The sequence below is a fragment of the Andrographis paniculata genome, unplaced genomic scaffold (genome assembly GCF_009805555.1).
Source record: "Andrographis paniculata isolate CXL003 unplaced genomic scaffold, ASM980555v1 Contig59END, whole genome shotgun sequence".
Taxonomy (NCBI): domain Eukaryota; kingdom Viridiplantae; phylum Streptophyta; class Magnoliopsida; order Lamiales; family Acanthaceae; genus Andrographis; species Andrographis paniculata.
Genome location: NW_026137594.1, coordinates 993455 through 1016530, shown reverse-complemented (window position 1 = coordinate 1016530; position 23076 = coordinate 993455). Strand labels below are relative to the sequence as shown.

General features: G+C 35.5%; 7 protein-coding genes across 8 annotated transcripts; 5 read left to right on the top strand and 2 right to left on the bottom strand.

Moving 5' to 3' along the window:
* Positions 1-1641: 1641 nt before the first annotated feature.
* Positions 1642-3688, top strand: LOC127258236 (cytochrome P450 71AU50-like). Its single transcript, XM_051285012.1, has 2 exons — positions 1642-2565; positions 2973-3688. Exons 1-2 carry the CDS (start codon positions 1645-1647, stop codon positions 3594-3596), a joined length of 1545 nt encoding a protein of 514 aa, XP_051140969.1. The 5' UTR covers positions 1642-1644; the 3' UTR covers positions 3597-3688.
* A 1709-nt stretch (positions 3689-5397) lies between these two features.
* LOC127258036 (cytochrome P450 71AU50-like) lies at positions 5398-5947 on the top strand. Its single transcript, XM_051284674.1, has 2 exons — positions 5398-5709; positions 5765-5947. Exons 1-2 carry the CDS (start codon positions 5398-5400, stop codon positions 5945-5947), a joined length of 495 nt encoding a protein of 164 aa, XP_051140631.1.
* Positions 5948-6184: 237 nt separating this feature from the next.
* Positions 6185-9516, bottom strand: LOC127257930 (cytochrome P450 71AU50-like). The gene is made up of 2 exons (XM_051284512.1): positions 8477-9516; positions 6185-6969 (listed from the first exon to the last, which is right to left on the bottom strand). Exons 1-2 carry the CDS (start codon positions 9356-9358, stop codon positions 6370-6372), a joined length of 1482 nt encoding a protein of 493 aa, XP_051140469.1. The 5' UTR covers positions 9359-9516; the 3' UTR covers positions 6185-6369.
* A 407-nt stretch (positions 9517-9923) lies between these two features.
* Positions 9924-12148, top strand: LOC127257931 (pentatricopeptide repeat-containing protein At4g39620, chloroplastic). Its single transcript, XM_051284513.1, has 2 exons — positions 9924-10452; positions 10891-12148. Exons 1-2 carry the CDS (start codon positions 10099-10101, stop codon positions 12007-12009), a joined length of 1473 nt encoding a protein of 490 aa, XP_051140470.1. The 5' UTR covers positions 9924-10098; the 3' UTR covers positions 12010-12148.
* Positions 12149-13917: 1769 nt separating this feature from the next.
* LOC127257932 (LOB domain-containing protein 24-like) lies at positions 13918-14689 on the top strand. The gene is made up of 2 exons (XM_051284514.1): positions 13918-14070; positions 14135-14689. Exons 1-2 carry the CDS (start codon positions 13918-13920, stop codon positions 14435-14437), a joined length of 456 nt encoding a protein of 151 aa, XP_051140471.1. The 3' UTR covers positions 14438-14689.
* A 476-nt stretch (positions 14690-15165) lies between these two features.
* Positions 15166-22338, top strand: LOC127258152 (pentatricopeptide repeat-containing protein At2g22070). Its single transcript, XM_051284863.1, has 3 exons — positions 15166-17828; positions 17928-18022; positions 22021-22338. Exon 1 carries the CDS (start codon positions 15306-15308, stop codon positions 17658-17660), a length of 2355 nt encoding a protein of 784 aa, XP_051140820.1. The 5' UTR covers positions 15166-15305; the 3' UTR covers positions 17661-17828; positions 17928-18022; positions 22021-22338.
* LOC127258153 (TGACG-sequence-specific DNA-binding protein TGA-1A-like) lies at positions 18289-21417 on the bottom strand. 2 transcript variants are annotated; one of them, XM_051284864.1, is made up of 9 exons: positions 21215-21417; positions 20279-20448; positions 20108-20182; positions 19974-20033; positions 19782-19859; positions 19608-19671; positions 19241-19512; positions 18779-19006; positions 18289-18672 (listed from the first exon to the last, which is right to left on the bottom strand). In XM_051284864.1, the coding sequence occupies exons 1-9, from the start codon at positions 21252-21254 to the stop codon at positions 18520-18522; spliced, it is 1140 nt and encodes a 379-aa protein (XP_051140821.1). In that variant the 5' UTR covers positions 21255-21417; the 3' UTR covers positions 18289-18519. The 2 variants fall into 2 exon arrangements, with proteins under 2 accessions (XP_051140821.1, XP_051140822.1); XM_051284865.1 differs by having other exon boundaries at positions 18792-19006.
* Positions 22339-23076: the final 738 nt, after the last annotated feature.

Here is a 23076-nt window from a genome sequence, read left to right as displayed (position 1 = left end):
TATTTTTTCAATCAAAATCTTAAATAGAATAATCAGTAAATATAATATTTTATATAACAAATAATACTCCATAATTTATAATAAAAATGATGATGTTGCATATTAGATAAAATAATTTAAAAAATATTGAAACCCATACAGTAACGGTGCAGGCTGCACGCAATCGGCGTAACGCACCATCTTTGACACAAAATAATACAACTGATAGAAAAACAATTAAAATATTAAAAAATAATACTCCATCAATCCCATAAATATAGTCTTAATTGAGTTGGACATGATATTTAAAGAATATTGATATTATATTGGTAGTTGATAAAAAATATGGATAAAAGTTCTTTTTGCCTTTGTGAGTATATTTGTGTAAAAAGTAGTGACAATCACAATTGTACAATAAAAAAAAAATATGGGTAGTTTTATGGTGATATGGTTATTTATGGAAATAAGAATATTGTTTTGGGACGGACAAAAATGGTAAATAAAACTATTGTATTGTGACGGATGAAAGAGTAATAATACAATTGACTCTACCGGCTTATTCATAATATAGTCGTATTATACTCCCTCAACCCCAAAATAATAGAGATATTTGAGATGAAGATGTCAATTAAGAAATAATATTATATTGATAATTGGTATAAATGTATTTTAGAAGAATAAAATATTTTTACTTTATTTTAAAAAAATGGAGATAAATTTGTAAAAATAAAAATAAGATTGAGATGGACGAAAATAAAAGAATAAAATTATTATTTTGAAAAGAAGGAAATATAATATACTCAAATAATATATTTTTTTAATATACATATAAAATAATATAAACAATAAATATTGCTATTTTATAAAATATATACTCCTCCGAACCTTTTTTGGAGTTTGTTTTAGATTAAAAATAATAATATTTTATTAGTTAGCAAAAGTGTGTAAGAGATTTTGATATTTTTATTTTTTATTTTATGCATAAATATAATTATATGTAATGAAATATTTATAATTTAAGTAAAAATTAAAAATACCTTGATATTAATATATAATTATTTTTTAAAAATAAAACAAAAATACTTTGAAATACAAAAATGATAAAAACGAATATTTTGAATTGACACGAAAAAAAAAATTATTTATAATATTTTTATGTAATTATTGGAATCATAAATATATGATATGATGGTGATAAATTCTGAAAGCCTTCTAATGAAACAGACTCTACCACTTGCATCTGATATTCCACCTTTGACATCATTAATTACTGTAATCTAACGGTCAAGAAAAGTACATCCAAGTTGCCCATATTCAGCCCTCCAATTTTAGGAATCGAATCTAATCTAATATAGAAAAGTTTAGGCCCCATGTCTGACATATAGATCTGAAAACGTTCGGAATTTGAATCCATGATCTCACGATGACAAATTAATTTCCAACACCAGCAGAGCATTGCTCATGGACAACTATATTTATTTATATGACATAGAGCCTTGAAATTTCATAAATTAAATTTTTTGAATTAAAAATATGTTGTTGAATTTTGAATTATATTTAGGTTGAATATTTTAAAAATATTTTACTACTATAATAATTACGTAGTATAATTAGTATATATATAGGGCTATAAAAGGGCTCATCAAGTAACCACTTTGGCAAACCATGGAAAGTTACCAAAACAGAATCCTTAGTTTCACATACACAACAATGCCTTGGATTTGGATTTCACCTATTCTTATTACCATCTTCTTCATCACACTCCGGAACCTCTCTAAAAACAAAAACTCTCTTCCGGGGCCCGTTGGGCTCCCGATCATCGGACATTTCCATCTATTGAGCAAAAATCCGCATCAAGATCTTTGCCGTTTGGCCCGAAAATATGGACCCATCATGGCCATGCGATTCGGATCGATCCCGACGATCATTGTCTCGTCCCCGGCCGCCGCCAAAATCTTCTTGAAAGCACATGACCTAAATTTTGCAGACAGGCCGCACCACGAGGCCTCGTGGCACCTTGCCTACGAGCAAAAGAATATCGTGTTTGGACCGTATACTCCATATTGGCGAAACATGCGGAAACTTTGCACCATGGAGCTCTTGGGCCCTTCGAAGATAAGCCAATTTCAACCAATGAGGAAACGAGAGCTCGGCCTCTTGGTCGATTCGCTTAAACAGGGTGACGGTGAAGTTGTCGATATGAGTGTCCGGATCATGTTGTTGAGCGCTGACATGATTTGCCTAATGGTGTTTGGGAAGAAGTATAGTGATAAGGATTTGGCCGAAAAAGGTTTTAAAAAAGTGATGAAGGCGACAATGGAGGAAGCCGGGGCTTTCAATCTCAGGGACTATTTCCCGTACCTTCGGGGGATCAATCTCCCGGGATTGGCCCGAAGGTTGGGGGATCTTAGCAAGATATTTGATGGATTCTTGGAAAGAATCATTGACGAGCATAGTTACAACAAGGATGAGAAAGACCGAACCCAAAATCCAACGTTGGATTTTGTGGATACTATGATGAGTATCATGGAGTCGGGACAAGCCGGATTCGATTTCGATCGTCGCCATGTTAAAGCCGTGTTGTTGGTACGTACACAATAGTGGTGTAATTATTTTCGGTCCGGACTCAATTTTTTATTAAAATAATATTTGATATTTATTTACCCGTTTGTTTTTTTTAAGAGATTTTTATAAGCAAAGTAAATATTTAATATTTAATTATTATTTTTTCATTAATATTTATTACTATTTTTATTACATTCTATCACTTCATTTTATTTAATTACTGATCAAATTTTCAAAAATACTGTTAATTACATTTTTATTTTTATTACGTTTTAATAAAATATTTATTTTTCTTAATCTCTACTTCATCAGTTTCAAATGTGCTAATTTTTTAGGACAGAGAGAATACAGTACAATACGATTTAAATTTAGATTTTTTTTTCCTAAAATATCTTATAAGAAGAATACATGAACTTTTTGATTTCTAGGACATGTTATTGGCGGGAATGGATACCGGAGCAGCGGCAGTGGAATGGACGCTATCGGAACTCATCAAACATCCCGAAATAAGAAAGAAGCTACAAAAAGAACTATCGGAGGTGGTCGGGATGAACCAAATGGTGGAGGAATCGCATCTTCCCAACCTCAAATACTTGGACTATGTTGTAAGAGAATCTTTAAGGCTCCACCCGGTCGGGCCACTGTTGATCCACCAATCCATCGAAGATTGCACCATTAACGGGTACCACATACCCAAGAAAACACGAGTCCTAGTGAACGTATGGGCCATAGGGAGAGATCCCGATGTGTGGAAAGATGCAGAGATGTTTTGGCCGGAGAGGTTTGAGGACAACAATATTAATAATAATGTGGATGTCCGAGGGCGGGATTTTGAGCTGATACCCTTTGGGACTGGGAGACGGGGCTGCCCTGGAATGCAGTTGGGGCTGACTATGGTTCAGCTGGTGGTGGCGCAGTTGGTTCACTGCTTCGATTGGGAACTTCCCCCCGGAATGGTCGCCGCCGATTTGGATATGTTTGAGAATTTCGGGCTCGTTACCTCCCGGGCTAATCATCTTATGGCCATTCCAATCTATAGGTTGAGTATCTAAAATATGGGCATGGATTAGCCGCTGATTCCATCAAGTCAGCATGGTGTTGATTTGATTGTATCAATATATGCTATATATGTAACATATGTATATATGTTGGTTATGTGTATGACATATGCTGATCCAGTTAAATCAGCACCATGCTGATTACTTAGCCGAATCAACGAGGGATCCACAACTCTAAGAATATATATATCTATACACATGTATACATAATTATAGTCGGTTAAAAATTATGTAGATCTATTTATGCTTTGTTAAATGCAATGTTGCATATTTTTATGATCTTTGTCCATTTTTATAATGCGGAACCTTCTTCGATCGTGAAAATGTATCCATTTGTGAAAAATGAGTTATTACAATATGATAGTCAATCGACATTAGAATAATCTTCAAGCATTAAATAATATTATAAAATTCAGAATCCTAAGTTTTGAGTATATTTTAAGTATCTGAAAAAATCTTAACAATAACGACATAGTGATTTTATTTAGATTGTTAGTAAAAGTAACCGAGATGCAACGGAAAAACTTTTCTCATGACAAGGAAGCATTTTGGCCAATTGGAAGAAAGATCAGGTTGAACATTTTCTAAGAATTTTTTATAGTGTACACAAGTCAAAAATCCGCCAAGACGTAATTTTCAAGATAATTTTGATCATATAATGCTCAAGGATGAAAAATGACTTAGATTTTGTAGGGATGACAAGGGATTCAAATAGATCCAAGATCCGACCCAGATCCAGCCTATTTATCTAGGTCGAGTCTAATTATTCTTATCAGGTCGGATATTATATACTTTAATCATGTTTGGGTTGGATCTATGGTCTAGGGGTAGACCCTATAAACCCGAATTTTACCCGATCAATATATTAATAATATATCAATACTATTTAAGAAAAATAATTTCTAAAAATATAATTATATTATAATGTTTTTGAATAAATTACATACATTTTGATATTTGTCAAGTCCATATTTGGGTTCGGATCCAACTTGAATTACAATGATATTTCGGTTCAGTCGGGTCATTAGGCCTTCTTTGGTATAGCTCGGGGTGGCCCTAGTAAAGCCGAGATCAGGTATAATCAGATTCGATTTGAGTCTCGGATCTAATAATATATCATCGGATCGGTCGCAAATCCGACCGATCCAACACACACAACCCGTTGCCATGTAAAAGATTTTTTTTTACAAAATAGTTAAATTTTCTATATAAAAATGGATACGACATTATTATTAAATCTTCATAAATATTAAATTTGTATAATTTAATAGGTACTACGATATGAAAATTATTTGCAATTACATTTTAATACATTCGGACAAATCTCAACTATCCATAATATTATCTAGCCGCAATAATGTTAATATTAATGAGTTGTGAGCCCACACATTTAAGTCGAACCCACCATTGAGTAACTTTATACGGTTAAAGCTTTGGAGACTATTTGCTGCCTACAATCTCAAAATTGTCCAAATGAATTGCCTAATTCATTTCTAGACTATAAAAAGGGCTCATTAACAAACCACTTCTGGCAAAATCATAGAATGTTATAAAAGCTTAATGTACTAACTAGTTTCACGCTCAATACATACATTATACATACACAACCATGCCCTGGATTTGGATTTCATCTATTCTTATTATTACCATATTCTCCATCACTCTCCGGAATCTCTCTAAGAACAAAAACTCGCCTCCCGGCCCGGTCGGGCTTCCGATCATCGGACATTTCCATCTATTGGGTAAAAACCCGCATCAAGATCTTTGCCGTTTGGCCCAAAAATACGGTCCTATCATGGCCATGCGATTCCGATCGATCCCGACGATCGTTGTCTCGTCCCCGGCTGCCGTGAAACTCTTCTTGAAAACACATGACCTAAATTTCTCGGACAGGCCACACCATGAGGCTTCGAGGTACCTTTGCTATGAGCAGAGGAATCTTGCATTCGGAGAGTATAGTCCGTTTTCGCGAGACATGCGGAAACTTTGCACCGTGGAGCTATTGACATCTTCGAAGATAAGCCAATTTCAACCAATGAGGGAACGACAGCTCGGCCTATTGGTCGATTCACTTAAACGGGGTTGCGGTGAAGTTGTCGATATGAGTGTTTGGATTGTGTCGTTGAGCGCCCACATGATGTGCCTAATGGTGTTTTTGGAAGAAATATGATAATAAAGATCTTGACGAAAAAGATTTTAAGAAAGTGATGAAGGCGACAATGGAGGAGGCCGGGGCTTTCAATCTTGGCGACTACTTCCCGTACCTTCGGGGGATCGATCTCCAGGGATCGGCCCGAAGGTTGAGGGATCTTAGCAAGATATTTGATGGGTTCTTGGAAAGTTAGTATATTAAAAAAAACTTGAGTTTCCGACGGTTTAGCTTATTGTAGTTGCTAATGTCCTTGACCAGGGTTTGTGTGGTTTTGATTTGAATTTTTGGATTAAATAATTTTTTAATATGATATATTTTTTTTTAAAAAAAAAAAAAATATATTTTACCTTAAAAGCTTCAACATATTTTTTGTGTGCCGAAAACACTTCGATTATTCATTTCTTACCTAAAACAGCACATGAAATATAAATTGACAACACAATATATATGTTTATATAATATAAAACAGTATGTGAATTAACATAGCATAAAATTAGTTCATACAATACATACAATAATTAATCTAAACAAACAAAACATATTAACTCTACACACATATAAATAATTACATATATGATTTGAAAATAGAAGTCATAAGAACTCTAAGAGTAATTTTCATTTATGCAATCTATAAGTAGGAATAGCTCGGAGAGGCTTTTCTCTACTAACAACCAAACCAAAGTGTTCTTCCATGCTCAAGACATCATCTTCAAGCTTCCAATCAAAGCAATGAACTAATTGCGCCACGACTAACTTGACCACGGTTAGTCCTAACTGCAACCCCGGACACCCTCGTCTACCCGACCCAAACGGTATAAGTTCAAAATCATTGCCCCGGAGATCAATATGGCTTCCAACAAACCTCTCCGGCGTGAATTTTTCAGGGCATTGCCAAACATTAGGATCTCTACAAATAGACCATACATTCACTATGAGTCGCGATCCTTTGGCTACGTGGAAGCCATTGAGCGCGCAATCTTCCATCGGTTCATGGACCAGCAAAGGAACTGCGGGATGCATCCTAAACGATTCTTTTATGATCAAATTTAAGTAGTCGAGTCGGTCAAGGTGTGATTCCTCGACTAATTGGTCTAGGCCGACAACTTGCGCGATTTCTTCTTGGAGCTTTTGCATTATGCTTGGATGTTTAAATAGTTCCGACAATGTCCATTCTATTGCCGTTGTTGAAGTGTCCATCCCTGCTAATAGCATATCCTAACTCGAGAGTAAATGAGTTAGAATAAAATAATTATTTAATACGATATTTTATTAGAGAAAAGAAAAACAAGTGATTCTTATAAGACATTTTGAAAAGGTACTAACTAATTAATGAAATAAGAGAACGTTTTGAATATATTAGGTAAATAATTACAATACATTTATAACTAAGTATAATACTCCCTCCGTTCCTCCGTCCCATTCGAAGGTTACCATTTTTTATTTTCGTCTGTCCCAAAACAAGGTTACCGTTTCCTAATTCAGTAATTGTACTACCTGCCTAACGTAATAAATACCCTTCCAACTTACACTATATTACACAAATGCCATTATTTTTATATTACGCAATACTAATAAGGATATTTTCGTTTTTTTCACTATAACTCATTATAATACTAATATTAAAAAATCTACGTGCAAAAAGTAAATGACAACTTTGCACCGGGAGTATTAAATAGTATAACCATACGTTAGAATACTTTTCATAAATAAAAAATCTATACACAACATGCTTATAAACTAAAAACAAACATAAATTTGTTCCGTAGGATGACTTGTGATATAAGATCATAGATTTAAATTTTTGACGGCTCAAAATACCACATGGTCGTCTTATAAAACTTAATTTGCAGACTATTTATCCAGAGAAAAAAAATATATAATTGGCATGTTGATATGTATTTATTTAGGTTGTTTATATAACAATTTTGAAAATTTTATTTCAATTAATTTTTTTAAATACTATATTAAATATAATTTTATCTCATAATACATCATTTTAAATACTTACTCCATTCCACCACAATTAACACTATTTCTATCTGTCATAACAATTGACACTTTTCTATTTTTTTGATAAAAATTATTAAATTAAAATATATTTAACAAATATAAATCAACTTAATTAACTAATTAACTAAGTAACATACACCATCATATAAATAAACGAGCGTAAGACCCACTCAAAAATATTTTAATTCTACATCTCTCTTTAAAAAAATAAATTTTTTTATCTATATTTAAAACTAAGATATAGAATTGATTTATATTAATTATAAATAAACAAAAATATTTTTTTATTTACTTGTATTATAGAAAACTTTATTATCTATATTGCATATATTTTTTAATTGTTATATAATTTTTAAATATTTAAAAATATAATTTAATTTTTTTAATCATATATATTAAATTTATTTTAAAATTATAAATATTATTAATTATAAAAAAATAATATAATAATATAATAATTAATTATTATTAACTAATTAAACATCTTCTCTAATCAAAATGTTCCATTCCTGTAAAACGAAGGAAGTAGATAACTTTTACTATTTTTAAAATTATAAAACTTAAACAATCTCCAAAAATTTTGTCTAGACGGAGGTACTACTGTGTAAATTTTTTTGTTATTAAAAAAAAATAAAATTTATATTATATTTTTTAAAATATATTTATTTATTTGGTGTTCGGACAAGAATTAGTTTAAGAAAAGGTTACCAACCAGGAGCACAGCCTTTACATGGCGGCGATCAAACTCAAATCCGGCTTCGCCGGACTCCATAATCGCCATCATCGTATCTACAAAATCCTGATTCTCCTTGGAAGAAGATTCCTTGTTCTTATGCTCCTCAATGATCCTCTCCAGAAACCCATCGAACGCGCCGCTCAGCTCCTTCATCCGCCGCCGCAGCCCCTGGAGATCCACCGCCCCCATCACCGGGAAGAAGTCCCCTAAATTCGGCCGCGCCGCCACCGCCATCGTCTCCTCCACAACTGCCTTGAACCCCCTCTCGTCCAGCTCCTTATCGCCGAACTTCCTCCCGAAAACCATCAGACATATCATGTCGCCGTTCAAGCTCGAAACCCTGCCGCTTATGTCGACGCTCTCCCCCGCCGCCGCCGCCGACCGGAGACCGCCAATTAACCGCCCTAACTCCGCCTTCCTCATCGCCTGAAACTGGTTGATTCTAGAACTGCTCAGAAGCTCCGTGGTGCACAATTTCCGCATGTTCCTCCAGTAACTGCCGTACGGCGCGAACACGATGTTCCTTCCGTCGTAGCTTAGGTATTTCGACGCCTCGTGGCGCACCCGCCCGGCGAAGACGAGATCGTGCGTTTTTAGCACCGCCTCGGCGGCGGCCGGCGACGAGACGACGACGGTCGGAACCATGCCTAATCGGAGGTGGATGATCGGGCCGTACTTCTCCGCCAGTCGTTGCAGATCGCGGTGAGGATTCTTTCCCAATAAATGAAAGTGCCCTAAAATCGGAATCCCCATCGGACCTGGCGGTAGTTTCTTGCTGCTGCCGGAGTTTACCAGTCGCCGGAGAATCCATAGGAGAGTAATTGAAGAAATTGAGATCCATATCGAGATCCAGTCCATGTTTCAGGCACGCAAATTTTGTCGATCGAAGCAGAATTAATGTCGATCGAACGCTGGTCCGTTCAATTTCAACCACAATTGCTTTTACCGTACATCATGATAATACAGTATGATATACCTTTTTTAAAATATTTGTTTTATTGGAAAGATTTAAGAATGGCAACCTCAACTTGATGGTAAGTATACGTTAAATAATACAGACGACAAATGAAAAGTCGTGTTATTAGTATTATTATTATTATTAAAATTAATATTATATTTATTTGTTGAAAATAAATATTAGTAAATGTTTTTGAAGAGTTTGAAAAGTATAGCACCAACTTGAGGCTAATCAAAGTAATCGGTAACCAAACTATATGTACTTGACATTTCAAACTAGATTTAGAAAATTCAGGTTCAAACATTCACCAATTTAAAATTGTGTCACCATGACCTTTTATTTTTTAAAAAATTAAAATAAATTCATTAATGATAATTTATTAGTAAAATTTTATTTGTTGGTTCATTTTGTTAAAATAAATAAATAGATAAATAAAAAAATTAATTCAATTCAATATGCCAATCCAAAGACCTCGAGTCCGTCTTCGTCTTCTTCCGGTCCTCCTCTTCGTCTGACTTCCCAAATCCAATACATACATAGGTATCGGTAATTTCCAATTTCCCCATATTTTTGTTGCAGCAGCGGGTGGCGCCGCCAGCGAAAGCCACCGCAACCATCGGTGCTGCATCCCTCTCCCTCAATGGCATCCTGCAGCTTTCCTTTCCCTCCTTCCAATCTTCGTCTTTCCTCCATGCCAAAACCCAAATGGACAACAATCCCTTCCTTCATAAACCCTCCGCCGTCGGGAATCCGAATGTGTCGGGCGTCAACCACACCGAAGAAATATCCTTTCCCCAAAAGGACCAGCTACAAGCAAAGCAGCTCCAGCTCCTCGGAAGCAGAGGAGTTGGTTCGATTGCTCGTGAGGAATTTCAACGACAAGCAGCCTCTGACTAGTACACTCAATAAGTATGTGAAGCTCGTGCGCACAGAGCACTGCTTCTTACTCTTTGAGGAGCTCGGGAAGACTGATAATTGGATCCAATGCCTTGAGGTTTTTGCCCTCTTTCCTAAACTTTTCCCAATGTTTTTGTGTAATTCATCGTTTAGGGTTTCAACTCCATTTAGGGTTTTGCTGTCACTCTCAGATTTCAATTTTGTTAAAATTAAGCTAACTATACTTTTTGGGATTGTCGAATTTGCATTCTTTCCATTTCTGCTGGTGAGATTTTGTGATGTTTAATCATTTAGGGATTCAATTTCAAGTACGATTGAACTGTATTAGACCACATGAAATTTCTACCTTAGCCCTGTGTTTCTTGCTGCTTGTCTTTGTCTTACTGTTCTTGGAATGTTAATTTTTATTAGCTCGCATTTTGTTCTTGTTTGGATACCGTTTTCTTGCTTTGAGGTATATTAGTATTCAAGAAAGTGTTTGGGGTGTGCTTTTCAGAGATGATCGAGTCTTTCACTATGTTGGAAATTTGTTTAGGTGTTTAGATGGATGCAGAAGCAGAGATGGTATATAGCTGATAATGGTGTTTATTCGAAGTTGATTTCTGTAATGGGACGGAAAGGGCAAAGTCGGATGGCGATGTGGTTATTCTCTGAGATGCGTAGTAGTGGTTGTAAGCCCGACACATCTGTGTACAATGCACTCATCACAGCCCACCTCCACTCTCGGGACAAATCCAAGGCCTTAGCGAAGGCCCTTTCGTATTTTGAGAAGATGAAAGGGATGGAACGATGCAGACCTAGTGTCGTCACGTACAACATTATGTTGAGAGCATTTGCTCAGGCGAAAAAAGTTGACCAAGTTGATGCTTTGTTCAAAGATCTTGATGAAAGCATAATTGCACCGGATATTTTCACATTTAATGGCGTGATGGATGCCTATGGAAAGGCCGGGATGATCAGGGAAATGGAATCGGTCCTCTCAAGAATGAAGAGCAAAAGGATAAAGCCTGACATAATTACATTTAATTTGTTGATCGATGCATATGGAAGAAAGCAGGAGTTTGATAAGATGGAACAAGTGTTCAAGAGCTTGTTACGGTCCAAGGAAAAACCAACACTGCCTACATTTAATTCCATGATCACAAACTATGGAAAAGCACGGCTCAGGGAGAAAGCAGACTTGATTTTTGAGAAAATGGTCGAAATGGGATACAAACCAAGCTTCATTACATATGAATCCCTTATTATGATGTATGGATACTGTGATTGTGTATCCAGAGCAAGAGATATATTCGACGAGATGGCTGAATCAGAGAAGGAGAAAAAAGTGTCGACTTTAAATGCCATGCTTGATGTTTATTGTAGGAATGGCTTACCAATGGAAGCGGATAAGCTTTTTGTGCGCACACGTGCTGCCAGATTGTTTCCCATCGATTCCTCTACTTACAAACTACTTTACAAGGCTTATGTCAAGGCTGATATGAAGGAGTTGATTCAGAAATTACTCGTTGACATGGATAAAGATGGTATCATCCCAAATAAAAGATTTTTCCTTGATGCTCTTGGGGCATTTGCTTCGTCGCCTCCTGCCAGCAAGAAATCCATCAGTCGAAAAGATGTGTTACATGAAGAACTCCCCGTTGTCAAGTCCTAGATAGATTCAGCTCGGTATATGATTAAATCACTCTTGTTAAAGTGCACAAGATTAGTATGTGCTCAATAATTTGTACTTTCCCAGGCATTTGTGAGTTATTCGGGTTTCCAGAATCTGAGGTATTTCTTCTTTTTCTTCTCTTTATTTCTTTATTTTTTTTTAATATCTATGTCTCGCATTATAGTTAAAAGAGTGATACATGTGTTCTGGGAATCTGGAAAATGGAATTGAATCTTGATGCAAGAATTCCCCAGCAAGTGCACAAAGGGCTGGCTCAACGACACAATGGACATTTTGAGATCATACAACTTATTGGAACGTAGCCGGAAACTTGACGGAGATGTCAAGGGCTTAGATGGGGAATAATTGTTCCCAAGATTTATTTAATTTATTTTTATGAATATAGATTTGAATATTATAGACTGTTAGATTGATTTGATCTTGACTTTTCATTATGAACTTAAGTTATACATGCAGGGTGCACCCCTCATTTGTAGATCATTGAATAAGAGTTCTATTTTCAAGTCTGTGATCGGGGAAAAGGCCTGCTTAGTGTCTCGACGGATAGAGTAGTAACAGGAAATCCTATTTTGAATTGGAGGATTGTATAATCGTTGTAGATTCATTTTCAATTCTAACTGCAGTTTCTTCTCTGGATTTAGATTCATTACAGGCTGCTCGACAGCAATGGGGACATAAACTAGTAATCCTCGGAGTTATTCGAATCCTAGCAACGGCTTTCCAAACTCCAGGTTAGTTGCAACATAATTTAAACTTTGTTAGGAACTTTTGTGTGCTGATTGACAATAGTCTATGTAGAAACTGTCTTTTGACACTGCTTAATCATATTATTGGCAATGTTTGTTTGGCCAGTTCGAGTCTATTATGGTTGTTTAGCCTGTAATTTTACTGTGCTACTTCAATATCATTTTCTTACTGTGATTGGAATCTTGAAAATAACTGCCAAATGCATAGAAGAAAAGAAAAAAAAAAAAAATTGTTGGAGGCACTTTTCAAGGCAATTTTTTTATGATACAACATTGTGCTACACATTTATGTATATATATTTTTTTGGGAATTTAGCCTTTTGCAAAATTATTAACTCAAATTTGTATGTTCTATTCAAAGGACAAAGATAATAACAGGTCCAATTATTATCCCATTGGTTGAATTCAAACACCTTCTAAAATAAGGTCTTTGGCAAAGTTAATTTTCTTAGTCATTTATTTCATCCCTTAAATTCAAATTTTGTATATAAAAAATAGTTCAAACCATCAATTAGACCACCAAATATATATATATATATATATGTATATATACTTTTAGTGTATTTTATTAAAAAAAATAAACAGATTTATGATTTGTAAGACGTTAGAATTGAAATTGAACCATTAAAAATTCAAGGTAAGAAACAAAATTTACTATTTAATTTCCTAATTTTAATTCTTAACCAAAGTCATTAATTAATTAATTTATCATTACATCATCTTTATTATTATTAACATTTCCTAAAAATTCCCTTAATCATCATCATTATTATTATAATTATAAATGTTAATACTATTAAATTTGCAATAAATATTAAACCAATTCACTCTACAATAAATCACTTAATTTTACTTCCTTGTATGCTGTAAACTTTCAGCACAAAGGAAAGTAAAAATTTAATAACAAAAATCAACACATGTTTCCTTCCTACACACACACACATTAATTTGCTCAAACTAGGAATTTGCCATTTACTATACTTGAGACATCATTTCAAATCTATGTGCCAAATTCATTCCCTCTTCTAATCTAAAAGAGAATTTAACAAAAAATTCACTTGCCCTTTTTTGAAAATAAACATATTTATACTCTCAACCCTTCCTCTGTTCATCGAATCGAATATTAAAATTTCATTTTTGTATGAGTTCCCATAGGTGTGCAGCTTGCAAGCATTTGAGAAGAAGATGCCCTTCCGACTGCATCTTCTCCCCGTATTTCCCGTCCAATAATCCTCGCAAATTTTCGTATGTTCACAAAGTGTATGGAGCCAGCAATGTTTCAAAGATACTACAGGTAATCGATAATATCTACGCGAAAATTCACGTGTCTTGTTAATTTATGTAAATTTAATTTGTAGGATTTGCCGGTGAACTTGAGAGCCGAAGCTGTTGAGTCGTTGTACTATGAAGCTTATTGCAGAGTAAAAGATCCGGTGTACGGTTGTGTTGGTATGATCACGATATTGCATCAACAAATATGTATTGCGCAATATCATTTGGCTCGAATTCAAGCCGAGATTGCTGTTCTAAAGAATCAACCTCCTATAGCTAATAGTAATAACACAACATCGGCAGCAGGGCCGAGCCAAACCCAGAATCCGAACTTGTTCGTCGGACAAAATCCTCATTCGATTTTCGATCCTTCGTCGTGGTTTGCTTAGTTGCTCAAGATAGATCTTAAGAGTTTTGATTTCCATATATAGTTATGGTTATTCTCCTCTCTCTCTCTCTTACATTTTTATATTTATTTTTAGATTTTGGTAGCAGAGATGAATAATGTGATCAAATATATATAGGGAAATTTGATTCAGTATTGTTATTCGAGTAGCTAGGTTAATGGTGTTTTTGAAATAGCAATGTTACAGAGACTCATTCATTTTATTTTTATTAGTAACAGTACTATCTACTTAATATTTCTTACTGCTTACAATATATTTCTACACGATGCTAAGATTATTTTAATAATTTCTATTTTATTCCTACTAAATTTTATTTCTAAAATTCAGTACAAAAAGTGAATGAATACCAGATTATGAGATTATATCCCATTATCACTTTTGTTTATATTCATGTTGCTGCAAAAATATATTCTATCGTGTTTACCGCTATCTAACATATATTTTGCCAACAACATAAGCAAACATTTGCTTTTAATTATTGAAAATGATGAAATTGCTTGAAATGATCAATGGAAAAATATTTATTTTATTGTCGTCACGGACATGCCATTGACATAATAAAATACTTAGAATGCATAGTAGATAAATTCATAATATTATATTTAACACATATTTATCTTATTTTATATAATAATTTAAATTTAAATATTTTGCTATTTAAAATCTAAATTCACAATTTAAATCCCCTAACCAAAAACTGACATGTCAACTAATTTTTTCAACTGGTTTATTTCAACGCTTCTTCTTCTTCTTTTAACGGTCACAGAATTTTCAAGAGAGAGAGCATGTGTGTGAAGCTCTGAAGACTTCACCTCACTTACGTTGTATATTTCTTGAATCATAATTAATAATGCAAAACACCCCACGTCGCATGTCTCAGATGGAATTCTACGCATCAATTCTGCAAACAAGCCTCAAATCCAGAAACCATTCTGCCGTGAAGCCTATGCATGCCCGTATAATCAAAACCGGCCTTCACCAAGGCGTGCACTTGATGAATCTTGTTATGAATGCGTATGCCAAAGCGGGATTTCTAAGTCACGCCTGCCATGTGTTCGATGAAATGCCTCTAAAGAATGTATCATCATACAACACGCTCTTGTCTGCATACGCGAAACAGGGGATGATCCGCGAAGCTCTGTGTGTGTTCAATGAAGCACCTGAGCTCGATTCGGTTTCCTGGACGTCGATGATCGTAGGTTATAATCAGATGGACCGATTTAAGGATGCTATATTGATGTTTCTAGAGATGCTCGAGCGTGGATTTCTGCCCACTGAATTCACCCTTACTAATATAATTGCATCCTGTGCAGCATCTGAGGCGTTCGATTTAGGTGAGAAGGTTCACTCTTTTGTTGTTAAACTTGGATTATCTGGTTACGTATCGGTGGCGAATTCGCTGGTGAATATGTATGCAAAGTTGGGGCATTTTGGGACAGCAATGGCTGTGATTGAGAGGATTAAGTTGAAGAATGTCTCGACTTGGAATGCAATGATATCATTGTATATGCAGACGAGCCAGGTTGATCGTGCATTGGCGCAGTTTGAAGAAATGAAAGATCGAGACATCATTACTTGGAACTCGATGATTGCAGGTTATAATCAGTGCGGTCTCAATGTCGAAGCCCTGGATATGTTTTTTATGATGCTTAAAGAATCCAAACTAAAGCCAGATAGATACACTTTAACCAGTGCATTGTCTGCTTGTGGGAACCTCAGGCGATTGGAAATTGGGAAGCAAGTTCATGCCTATATTGTAAGAAATGAGTTTGATATCTCTGGTGTAGTTGGGAGTGTGCTGATCTACATGTACTCGAAGAGTGGCTGCGTTGACACAGGACGAAAGGTGTTGGAAAAGCATGGGGGGGTGCTCAAGGTAAATATTACGGCGTTTACATCTTTATTAGACGGATACATCAAGCTTGGAGATATGAATTCGGCCCGATGGATTTTTGACATGTTGGAGGACCGTGATGTGGTTGCGTGGACAGCTATGATCGTTGGATATGTGCAGAATGGAAACAATAATCTTGCGATGGAGCATTTAAGATCCATGATGGAAGACGGCCTCTTTCCTAATAACTACACCCTTGCTGCTGCACTAAGCATCAGTTCGAATTTGGCTTCGCAGAACCATGGGAAACACATTCACGCCGTTGCAGTGAAGCTTGGGGAAGCATCGTCTGTTTCGGTGAGTAATGCATTGATTAATATGCACGCGAAATCTGGGAACATCTGCTGTGCAAGAAAAGCATTCATTGAAGTAAAACAGAGGAGGGATTCGGTTTCCTGGACTTCGATGATCATGGCTTTAGCTCAACACGGCTATGGAGAAGAGGCGTTGGAGTTCTTTGAAGAGATGCTGGAGTTGAATATCAAACCGGATCACATAACTTACGTTGGTGTTCTCTCAGCCTGTACGCACGTTGGATTGGTGGACAGAGGGCGAAACTACTTTACAAGAATGCAGGAGGTCCACGGAATCGAACCATCATCCAGTCACTGCGCATGCATGATCGACCTGTTTGGCCGTGCAGGGTTGTTAAGGGAAGCACAGAATTTTATCGAGACCATGCCAGTTGAGCCGGATACGATAGCTTGGGGTTCACTTTTAGCTTCTTGTAAAGTTCACAAGAATGTAGATATAGCTGAATTTTCCGCGGAGAGGATGCTTGCACTCGAACCAGCTAATAGCGGGGCGTACTCATCTCTTGCGAATGTCTACTCTGCTTGTGGAATGTGGGAAGAAGCCGCGAAAATCAGGAAGTCAATGAAAGATCGAAAGGTGAAGAAAGAACAAGGAATCAGCTGGTTGCAAATAAGGAGTGAAGTTCATGTTTTCGGGGCAGACGATGCGTTCCATCCACAGAGAGAGGCCATATACAGGAGGATGGACAAAATCTGGGAGGAGATTAAGAAGATCGGATTTGTTCCAGATACTGCATCGGTACTGCATGATCTTGATCATGAGTTAAAAGAGCAGATTCTGAAGCATCATAGTGAAAAACTTGCCATTGCATTCGGGTTGATGAATACTCCGGACAACACTACTTTAAGGATCATGAAGAACCTCAGAGTTTGTAATGACTGTCATTTGGCCATCAAGTTTATCTCAAAACTTGTTAACAGGGAAATCGTTGTTAGAGATGCTACACGGTTCCACCATTTCAAGAACGGCACATGTTCTTGCCGGGATTATTGGTAACAAAAGTGTTCCCATTAGTGCTCCCATGGTACTTACTGCAGAAAAATGCTTATTGCTTTGTTGAAGTTTGGAAAGTGTTTCTCAAAGGAAACTTCAGGTTGTGCAACAATGCCATTCCTATTGGGGAAGAAAAAATGGATTTATGCATCCTGAGTTTGCTATATATTGGTCAGCATTCCTATCTCCTGAGTTGTGTCAATTCCCCCTTCCTATATCTGCTACAGATTCATTTTTAATCCTAACCAAAATTCCTTCTTTTGATTTTAGATTCATTACAGGCTGTTTCGACAGGAAAGGGGAGGCAAGCTATTACTAATCCCCCTCAGTTATTTAAATCCTAGCAACGGCTTTCTCAGCGTCAGGTTAGTTGCAACATAATTTGAACTTTGTTAGGAACTTTTGTGTGCTGATTGAAGATATCGTGCATAGTAAATTTCCTTTTACACTGTTTAACAGTATTATTTACAATTTTGGTGCCACAGAACTGTGGTCTATTGGAATTTTATATGGTAGTTTAGCCGGTACTTTATATCATTTTCTTATTCTTGGATAGACAGTTGAGGAAAACTTGGATTTAGAAAAGAACTGTGAAAATTCCCAAAAAAATGGCAAACAAGGAAAGTGATGGTTCAATCGAATCCTGGAAAAACTACAGAATGATGTAAACATGTATAGAATGAATGCGTGGAGAATCAGCAAGTATATGACAAAAGTGGAAACAGATTCCTATCAACAGACATCTCTGTCTGATCATATTTACAGATTTCTCAATTATCATAGGAAGCAGCAACATAAGAATTTTTCATAACATAGATTCCTACGACATAACTAAAATGATAGTGAACTCAATCTGCTGTATCTAAGCTCTTTCATGGGAACGGGAAGACCAGCATGAGCTTAAAGTTCTAAGACGTTGAGAATACTCCCCCATGGCAAGTAGAGCTTGAGCTGTTTGATATGTTGTAAGTATGCGATAAATCTGCTGCAGAGTTTCTTGCCGAAGATAATCAGCCTTTAGAAGAAAGACAAACATAAAACACATGTTTCAGACCTGGTGTCCTATGATCAATGTGACCATAGTTTCGGCTAGAATAATAGGCGAGTTATATATATATTACCTGACACACGAACCTGACTAGGTCTTCCAACTTGTCCTTGGCAGCATTAATCTGAGAGAAGTAGTTGCCTTCACCTAGTTGGCCATCAGCTAAGGTTCCCCCGATTATATGTTGGAGTTTATCCATTCCTTGTGATAAGGCATCTTCTGCTTGATGACACGATTGCCCGAGATTAGAAATGTCCAAATGTTGTTGCTCTAATAGTGGCTCTAAATGTGGCAAGAGAATCTGTTTGATTAAAAGACATGTAATAGACAAATATGAGATTATTAGGACTCAAGAAAGTCGAATTCAGCTCAAATCCATACGTGAAAAATGTGTTGTAGCTATTGCCCTTACCACTTTAGATATTTAGAAAATTTCTTGGGTTAGCATTAATAGACAAGAAAGAAAGCTTTGGTTCTGTAAGAAGTCCTCAGGAAATTCAAATAATGTTCTTCTTTTCGGGAGCAAAAATCTCACCTTTATGGTTTCTGAAGGCCGAAATCCCCCTATCCAGAAGAAAAATCTTTCGGCTGGAGTTTTCCACATGCCAGACATGATATAGAAAACATCAGCCTTTGCGGCGGCAGCCTTCATTGTGAATAAATGTGAGTAGTGCTTAATTGCAGCATCAACAAGAATCTGCATCTCCCTTTCTCCAATGTTCGAATGCACAGCCTTCCTTAAATCAGAAATTCTTCTGTTCTGTTCGTCCAACCAACTGCTGTACTCCATTTCAAATTTCAATATACCTGTATTTTAAACATCGTCATATATGTAAAACATGACTTTCAAACACTCATATCCAATTTAGTGCAGTTATGACTAGAAAAGTCATGGATCGAACCTGGATTCATAGATCCGGAGTGACTGAGCTGTGTAGTATCTGCACTACTGTCTACATATCGACCCTGCAGCAGAAATTTTCCAACTTTTAGATTCAATGCTTTGTTAGAACTTAAAAGAGAGGAAAGGTAACAAGTGTGTGTGTGGGCTATGATTCTTTTTCAAGAAAATTTACCTGTTTTCTGGCCCTGTCGAGCTCTTGTTCTAACTGAATGAGTTTTAATTTGCTGTTTTCCAATTGCTGAACATATGCCTGCCCGAACAACAGTTAGATCCCGTCAGTAATTCACAATCTTGGCAATGAACAACGATATGGTTTTAGAATGATAATGATTGTGTAATGAGAAAAGAATAGGAATGATCATACCTTTTTCCTCATACGGCTTTTACGCGCAGCCTCACGGTTCTGTGCCAACCGTCTGAGTGCCTATAAGCCAAAATTCTGTTTAGACAAAGATTGATGATGATAAGCAAGACATAACTAACCGTTATGCTGCTTACCTTGTCATTGAGTTTACTTGCTTGTTCGGTATAAATATTAGAAGGCCCGGCAGTTTGATGCGAAGTGTCCTCTGACTGCACAGACATGGACAGTAGTTAAGCCACGAGTCGGGGCTAGGCAAGACTGGGGACATAGATTACTGATACATAAATTCTTTGAATGAACTTCACCTGATTGTCTAGTTTAGCCTCAAAATCTAGAATCATCGGTGGAGACACAGGCAGCAAATCGTTGCCTTTGAAATCTCCCCACATGGCCATTTGATGGATAGGCTCACAGATGCCCATCCGTCTTGAGGGAACAAACTGAGTCGATGCAGAATTCATTCTGTTTGAAGAGGCTGTTAGTGAAACTTCATTAGCTTCTCAAAATGAAGGTTGCAAAAATACTTCCTAACAAACACTCCACTGTGATTAGTGAATCCAGAAATAGAAGAGAATCAGCTTCAGTACAGATTCTTCGAAACATAGGGTATCTGTCGAGCTTCTATTGGAAACAGATCGATATAAGATTTAACTAGCTTTAGTCAGAAGGTAGGCGAAGCCATCGAATTAAGGATAAAGCCAAATCTTTTACAAAAGGCGCACGAAGAACCGGAATCTCCCAAATGGTGTATAAATTCTTGGTAGAACTTGTTCCTGTTTCATTCGATCAGACATCAATCCAACCGTGGTTTTAGAGGAAAAAAAATCTGATAAGTGAGTACTTGAATAGATTCACCAGCAGAAAATGGGAAAAAGACACGATGAGAGAATATGAGGAATGTTAGGAGGAAAAAAAAAAAAGGATGGAACAAAAGAATCTTTACAAAAGCTTTGTATCAATCAAAATTCTCTCTGATTTTATCGAAACTTATATGAAAAACTCAATAATTAACTAAAAGTCGACCGAATCTTATTGCAACCATCTTGAATATAATCCCATTAAAAGCTACAGCTATACAAGAAGATTTAGATCTTTATCAAGAAATGTTTAATTCAAGAGTGGTTAGACTAAGAGCAAAAACTACAAGAGCCAGTTTTCGGGCTCAAATCAAGAACATACATGTATGTCTATACATATGTAATTGAAGAACACACACACCTCTAAGATTGAAGAACAAATACCATGATTGACTATGAGTTCTTGCTTTCCAAAAGAAAACATATGAAAAGCAAAAAGTTCAGTAGTTATCCATTAAATCGTCGAGTCAAACTTGTGATCTCTCCATGGCTAAAATATTTTTTCATCAAAGGAAAGGGATACAAATTCAAGACAACATGAAACAAGAACTCAGTTATAATCCCAAAATTTCATGATTTGAAGGAACACTCACTCAGTTCAACCCTTTGATGAACACAGTTGAAAACCTCTCTCTCTCTCTCTCTCTCTCTCTCTCTCTCTCTAACCTCTTTCTCTCTCTCTATATATATAAGAAAGTAGACATAGAAATATAACCTGTATTAGTGAAATTATGAGAAAGAGCCCACTTTGAAAACTGATCTTGTTTCCCTCTCTCAATTGGTTGCTGTTCTTCCCAAGAAAAGTAGCCGAAGGCAAATCACAGTGCCCCAAAACCCATCTTCCATCTGTAGTTTGGTGTTGCCGTTGTGAAGCAGCAGCACCATCGAATCTAATTGTAAAGGGGATATATACACACACATACATACATACATACATATATATCATATATGTATACCTTTCTTTTCAATAGACTTGCTCTATTTAAATGCCAACTAAAAGAATAAAAAGAAAAGGAAAAACAAAGTCTACTGGTAGCTACTGTTGTGCCTAAATAATGATACAATCATTCATGCAATTGTATTGTGTTATCTCAGGCTACAGTCAAACATATAGAATAATGGTTTTTTTTTTGTTTTTTTTGTTTTTGAGTTTTTTAATCTGTTGTTGTTGTTGTGGCGTCTCCACAAAGGAACGAGCAAAACGGTGTCGTGTTGTTCTTGTGTTGTGCTATGGCTGCTCTGAATATGCGCACTGAATCATCTCTGACCTCACCATCATCATCATCATCATCATCTTCAATTCATTTCCAACCCCACCATGATTCCTTCTATCTTCCAATTCTTGTTTTTATTTTTCGGTTTTGGTTTTTATCTGCTTTGTATGTTTGCGTTGTGGGTTTTCTACTGAGTGAAACGATGTCGTATTTGTATTGTGTAGGGATGATGTTGGAGTTTCGATTGATTATTATATTGGTGTGGTTTGTCGAGTGTCTTCTGATGCAAACTGTTTGTTTGGATTATCACAATTTTGTAACTAGGAGAAAGTGACATTTGTCTTCTTTATATATATCTCTGATATATATATATATATATATAATGGAGTATATCTGTTTAGTTATATTTTTTCATTAGAAGAACACATCCTTAATGTTTACAAATTTATTATGAAATAATATAATGATACAAGTGTATACATATTAAAATACTATAAGACTTACATCTAATAAGAAATATATATTGAAATAAATATTTTGATACTTTTATATAAAATGATGAGATGTTTTATTTAAATTTATTTCAATTTTAGAAGTCAACAACTCATATTTTAAAATTTAATCGTATTACAATATACTATTATGTTAAACAAATATCATAAAAGTAATGAGAAAAATTAAATAAATTATTCTACATAGAAAAAATCTATTAACCTCATTCGTATTGAAGCTGTCAACATATTTTAATAATAATAATATATCTAAGAAAAACGTTCATTAATACAACCTATTAAATTAGAATTGATTGTAATGCCTAGAGAATATAAAATAATAACTATTTTTATACTACTTTTTTTTTTGGGTATATCAATTCAACACATTTGAAAAGAGCATCACATTGTAACTCAATTTCGTAAAAAATTCTTATATAAAAAGTGCAAAAAGTGCTTTAAAAAGTAAATCATATAATATATACACGTCTCTTATATGTAATAAGTATACACGACGAATACGTAATATATATATATATAT

What these genes read in the sequence shown, in the direction of transcription:
- LOC127258236 (XM_051285012.1), top strand. Translation starts at nt 1,645, where the DNA reads ATGGAAAGTTACCAAAACAGAATCCTTAGTTTCACATACACAACAATG. An exon ending in ATGTTAAAGCCGTGTTGTTG is followed by an intron (nt 2,566 to 2,972) that starts GTACGTACACAA and finishes TTTGATTTCTAG; the next exon opens with GACATGTTATTGGCGGGAAT.
- LOC127258036 (XM_051284674.1), top strand. Translation starts at nt 5,398, where the DNA reads ATGGCCATGCGATTCCGATCGATCCCGACGATCGTTGTCTCGTCCCCG. An exon ending in GTGAAGTTGTCGATATGAGT is followed by an intron (nt 5,710 to 5,764) that starts GTTTGGATTGTG and finishes TGTTTTTGGAAG; the next exon opens with AAATATGATAATAAAGATCT.
- LOC127257930 (XM_051284512.1), bottom strand. Translation starts at nt 9,358, where the DNA reads ATGGACTGGATCTCGATATGGATCTCAATTTCTTCAATTACTCTCCTA. An exon ending in ATGTAAAGGCTGTGCTCCTG is followed by an intron (nt 6,970 to 8,476) that starts GTTGGTAACCTT and finishes CTCTCGAGTTAG; the next exon opens with GATATGCTATTAGCAGGGAT.
- LOC127257931 (XM_051284513.1), top strand. Translation starts at nt 10,099, where the DNA reads ATGGCATCCTGCAGCTTTCCTTTCCCTCCTTCCAATCTTCGTCTTTCC. An exon ending in ATTGGATCCAATGCCTTGAG is followed by an intron (nt 10,453 to 10,890) that starts GTTTTTGCCCTC and finishes AAATTTGTTTAG; the next exon opens with GTGTTTAGATGGATGCAGAA.
- LOC127257932 (XM_051284514.1), top strand. Translation starts at nt 13,918, where the DNA reads ATGAGTTCCCATAGGTGTGCAGCTTGCAAGCATTTGAGAAGAAGATGC. An exon ending in ATGTTTCAAAGATACTACAG is followed by an intron (nt 14,071 to 14,134) that starts GTAATCGATAAT and finishes TTTAATTTGTAG; the next exon opens with GATTTGCCGGTGAACTTGAG.
- LOC127258152 (XM_051284863.1), top strand. Translation starts at nt 15,306, where the DNA reads ATGCAAAACACCCCACGTCGCATGTCTCAGATGGAATTCTACGCATCA.
- LOC127258153 (XM_051284864.1), bottom strand. Translation starts at nt 21,254, where the DNA reads ATGTTTTCTTTTGGAAAGCAAGAACTCATAGTCAATCATG. An exon ending in AGGCTAAACTAGACAATCAG is followed by an intron (nt 20,183 to 20,278) that starts GTGAAGTTCATT and finishes ATGTCTGTGCAG; the next exon opens with TCAGAGGACACTTCGCATCA. An exon ending in GGCCTTCAGAAACCATAAAG is followed by an intron (nt 19,007 to 19,240) that starts GTGAGATTTTTG and finishes TTAATCAAACAG; the next exon opens with ATTCTCTTGCCACATTTAGA.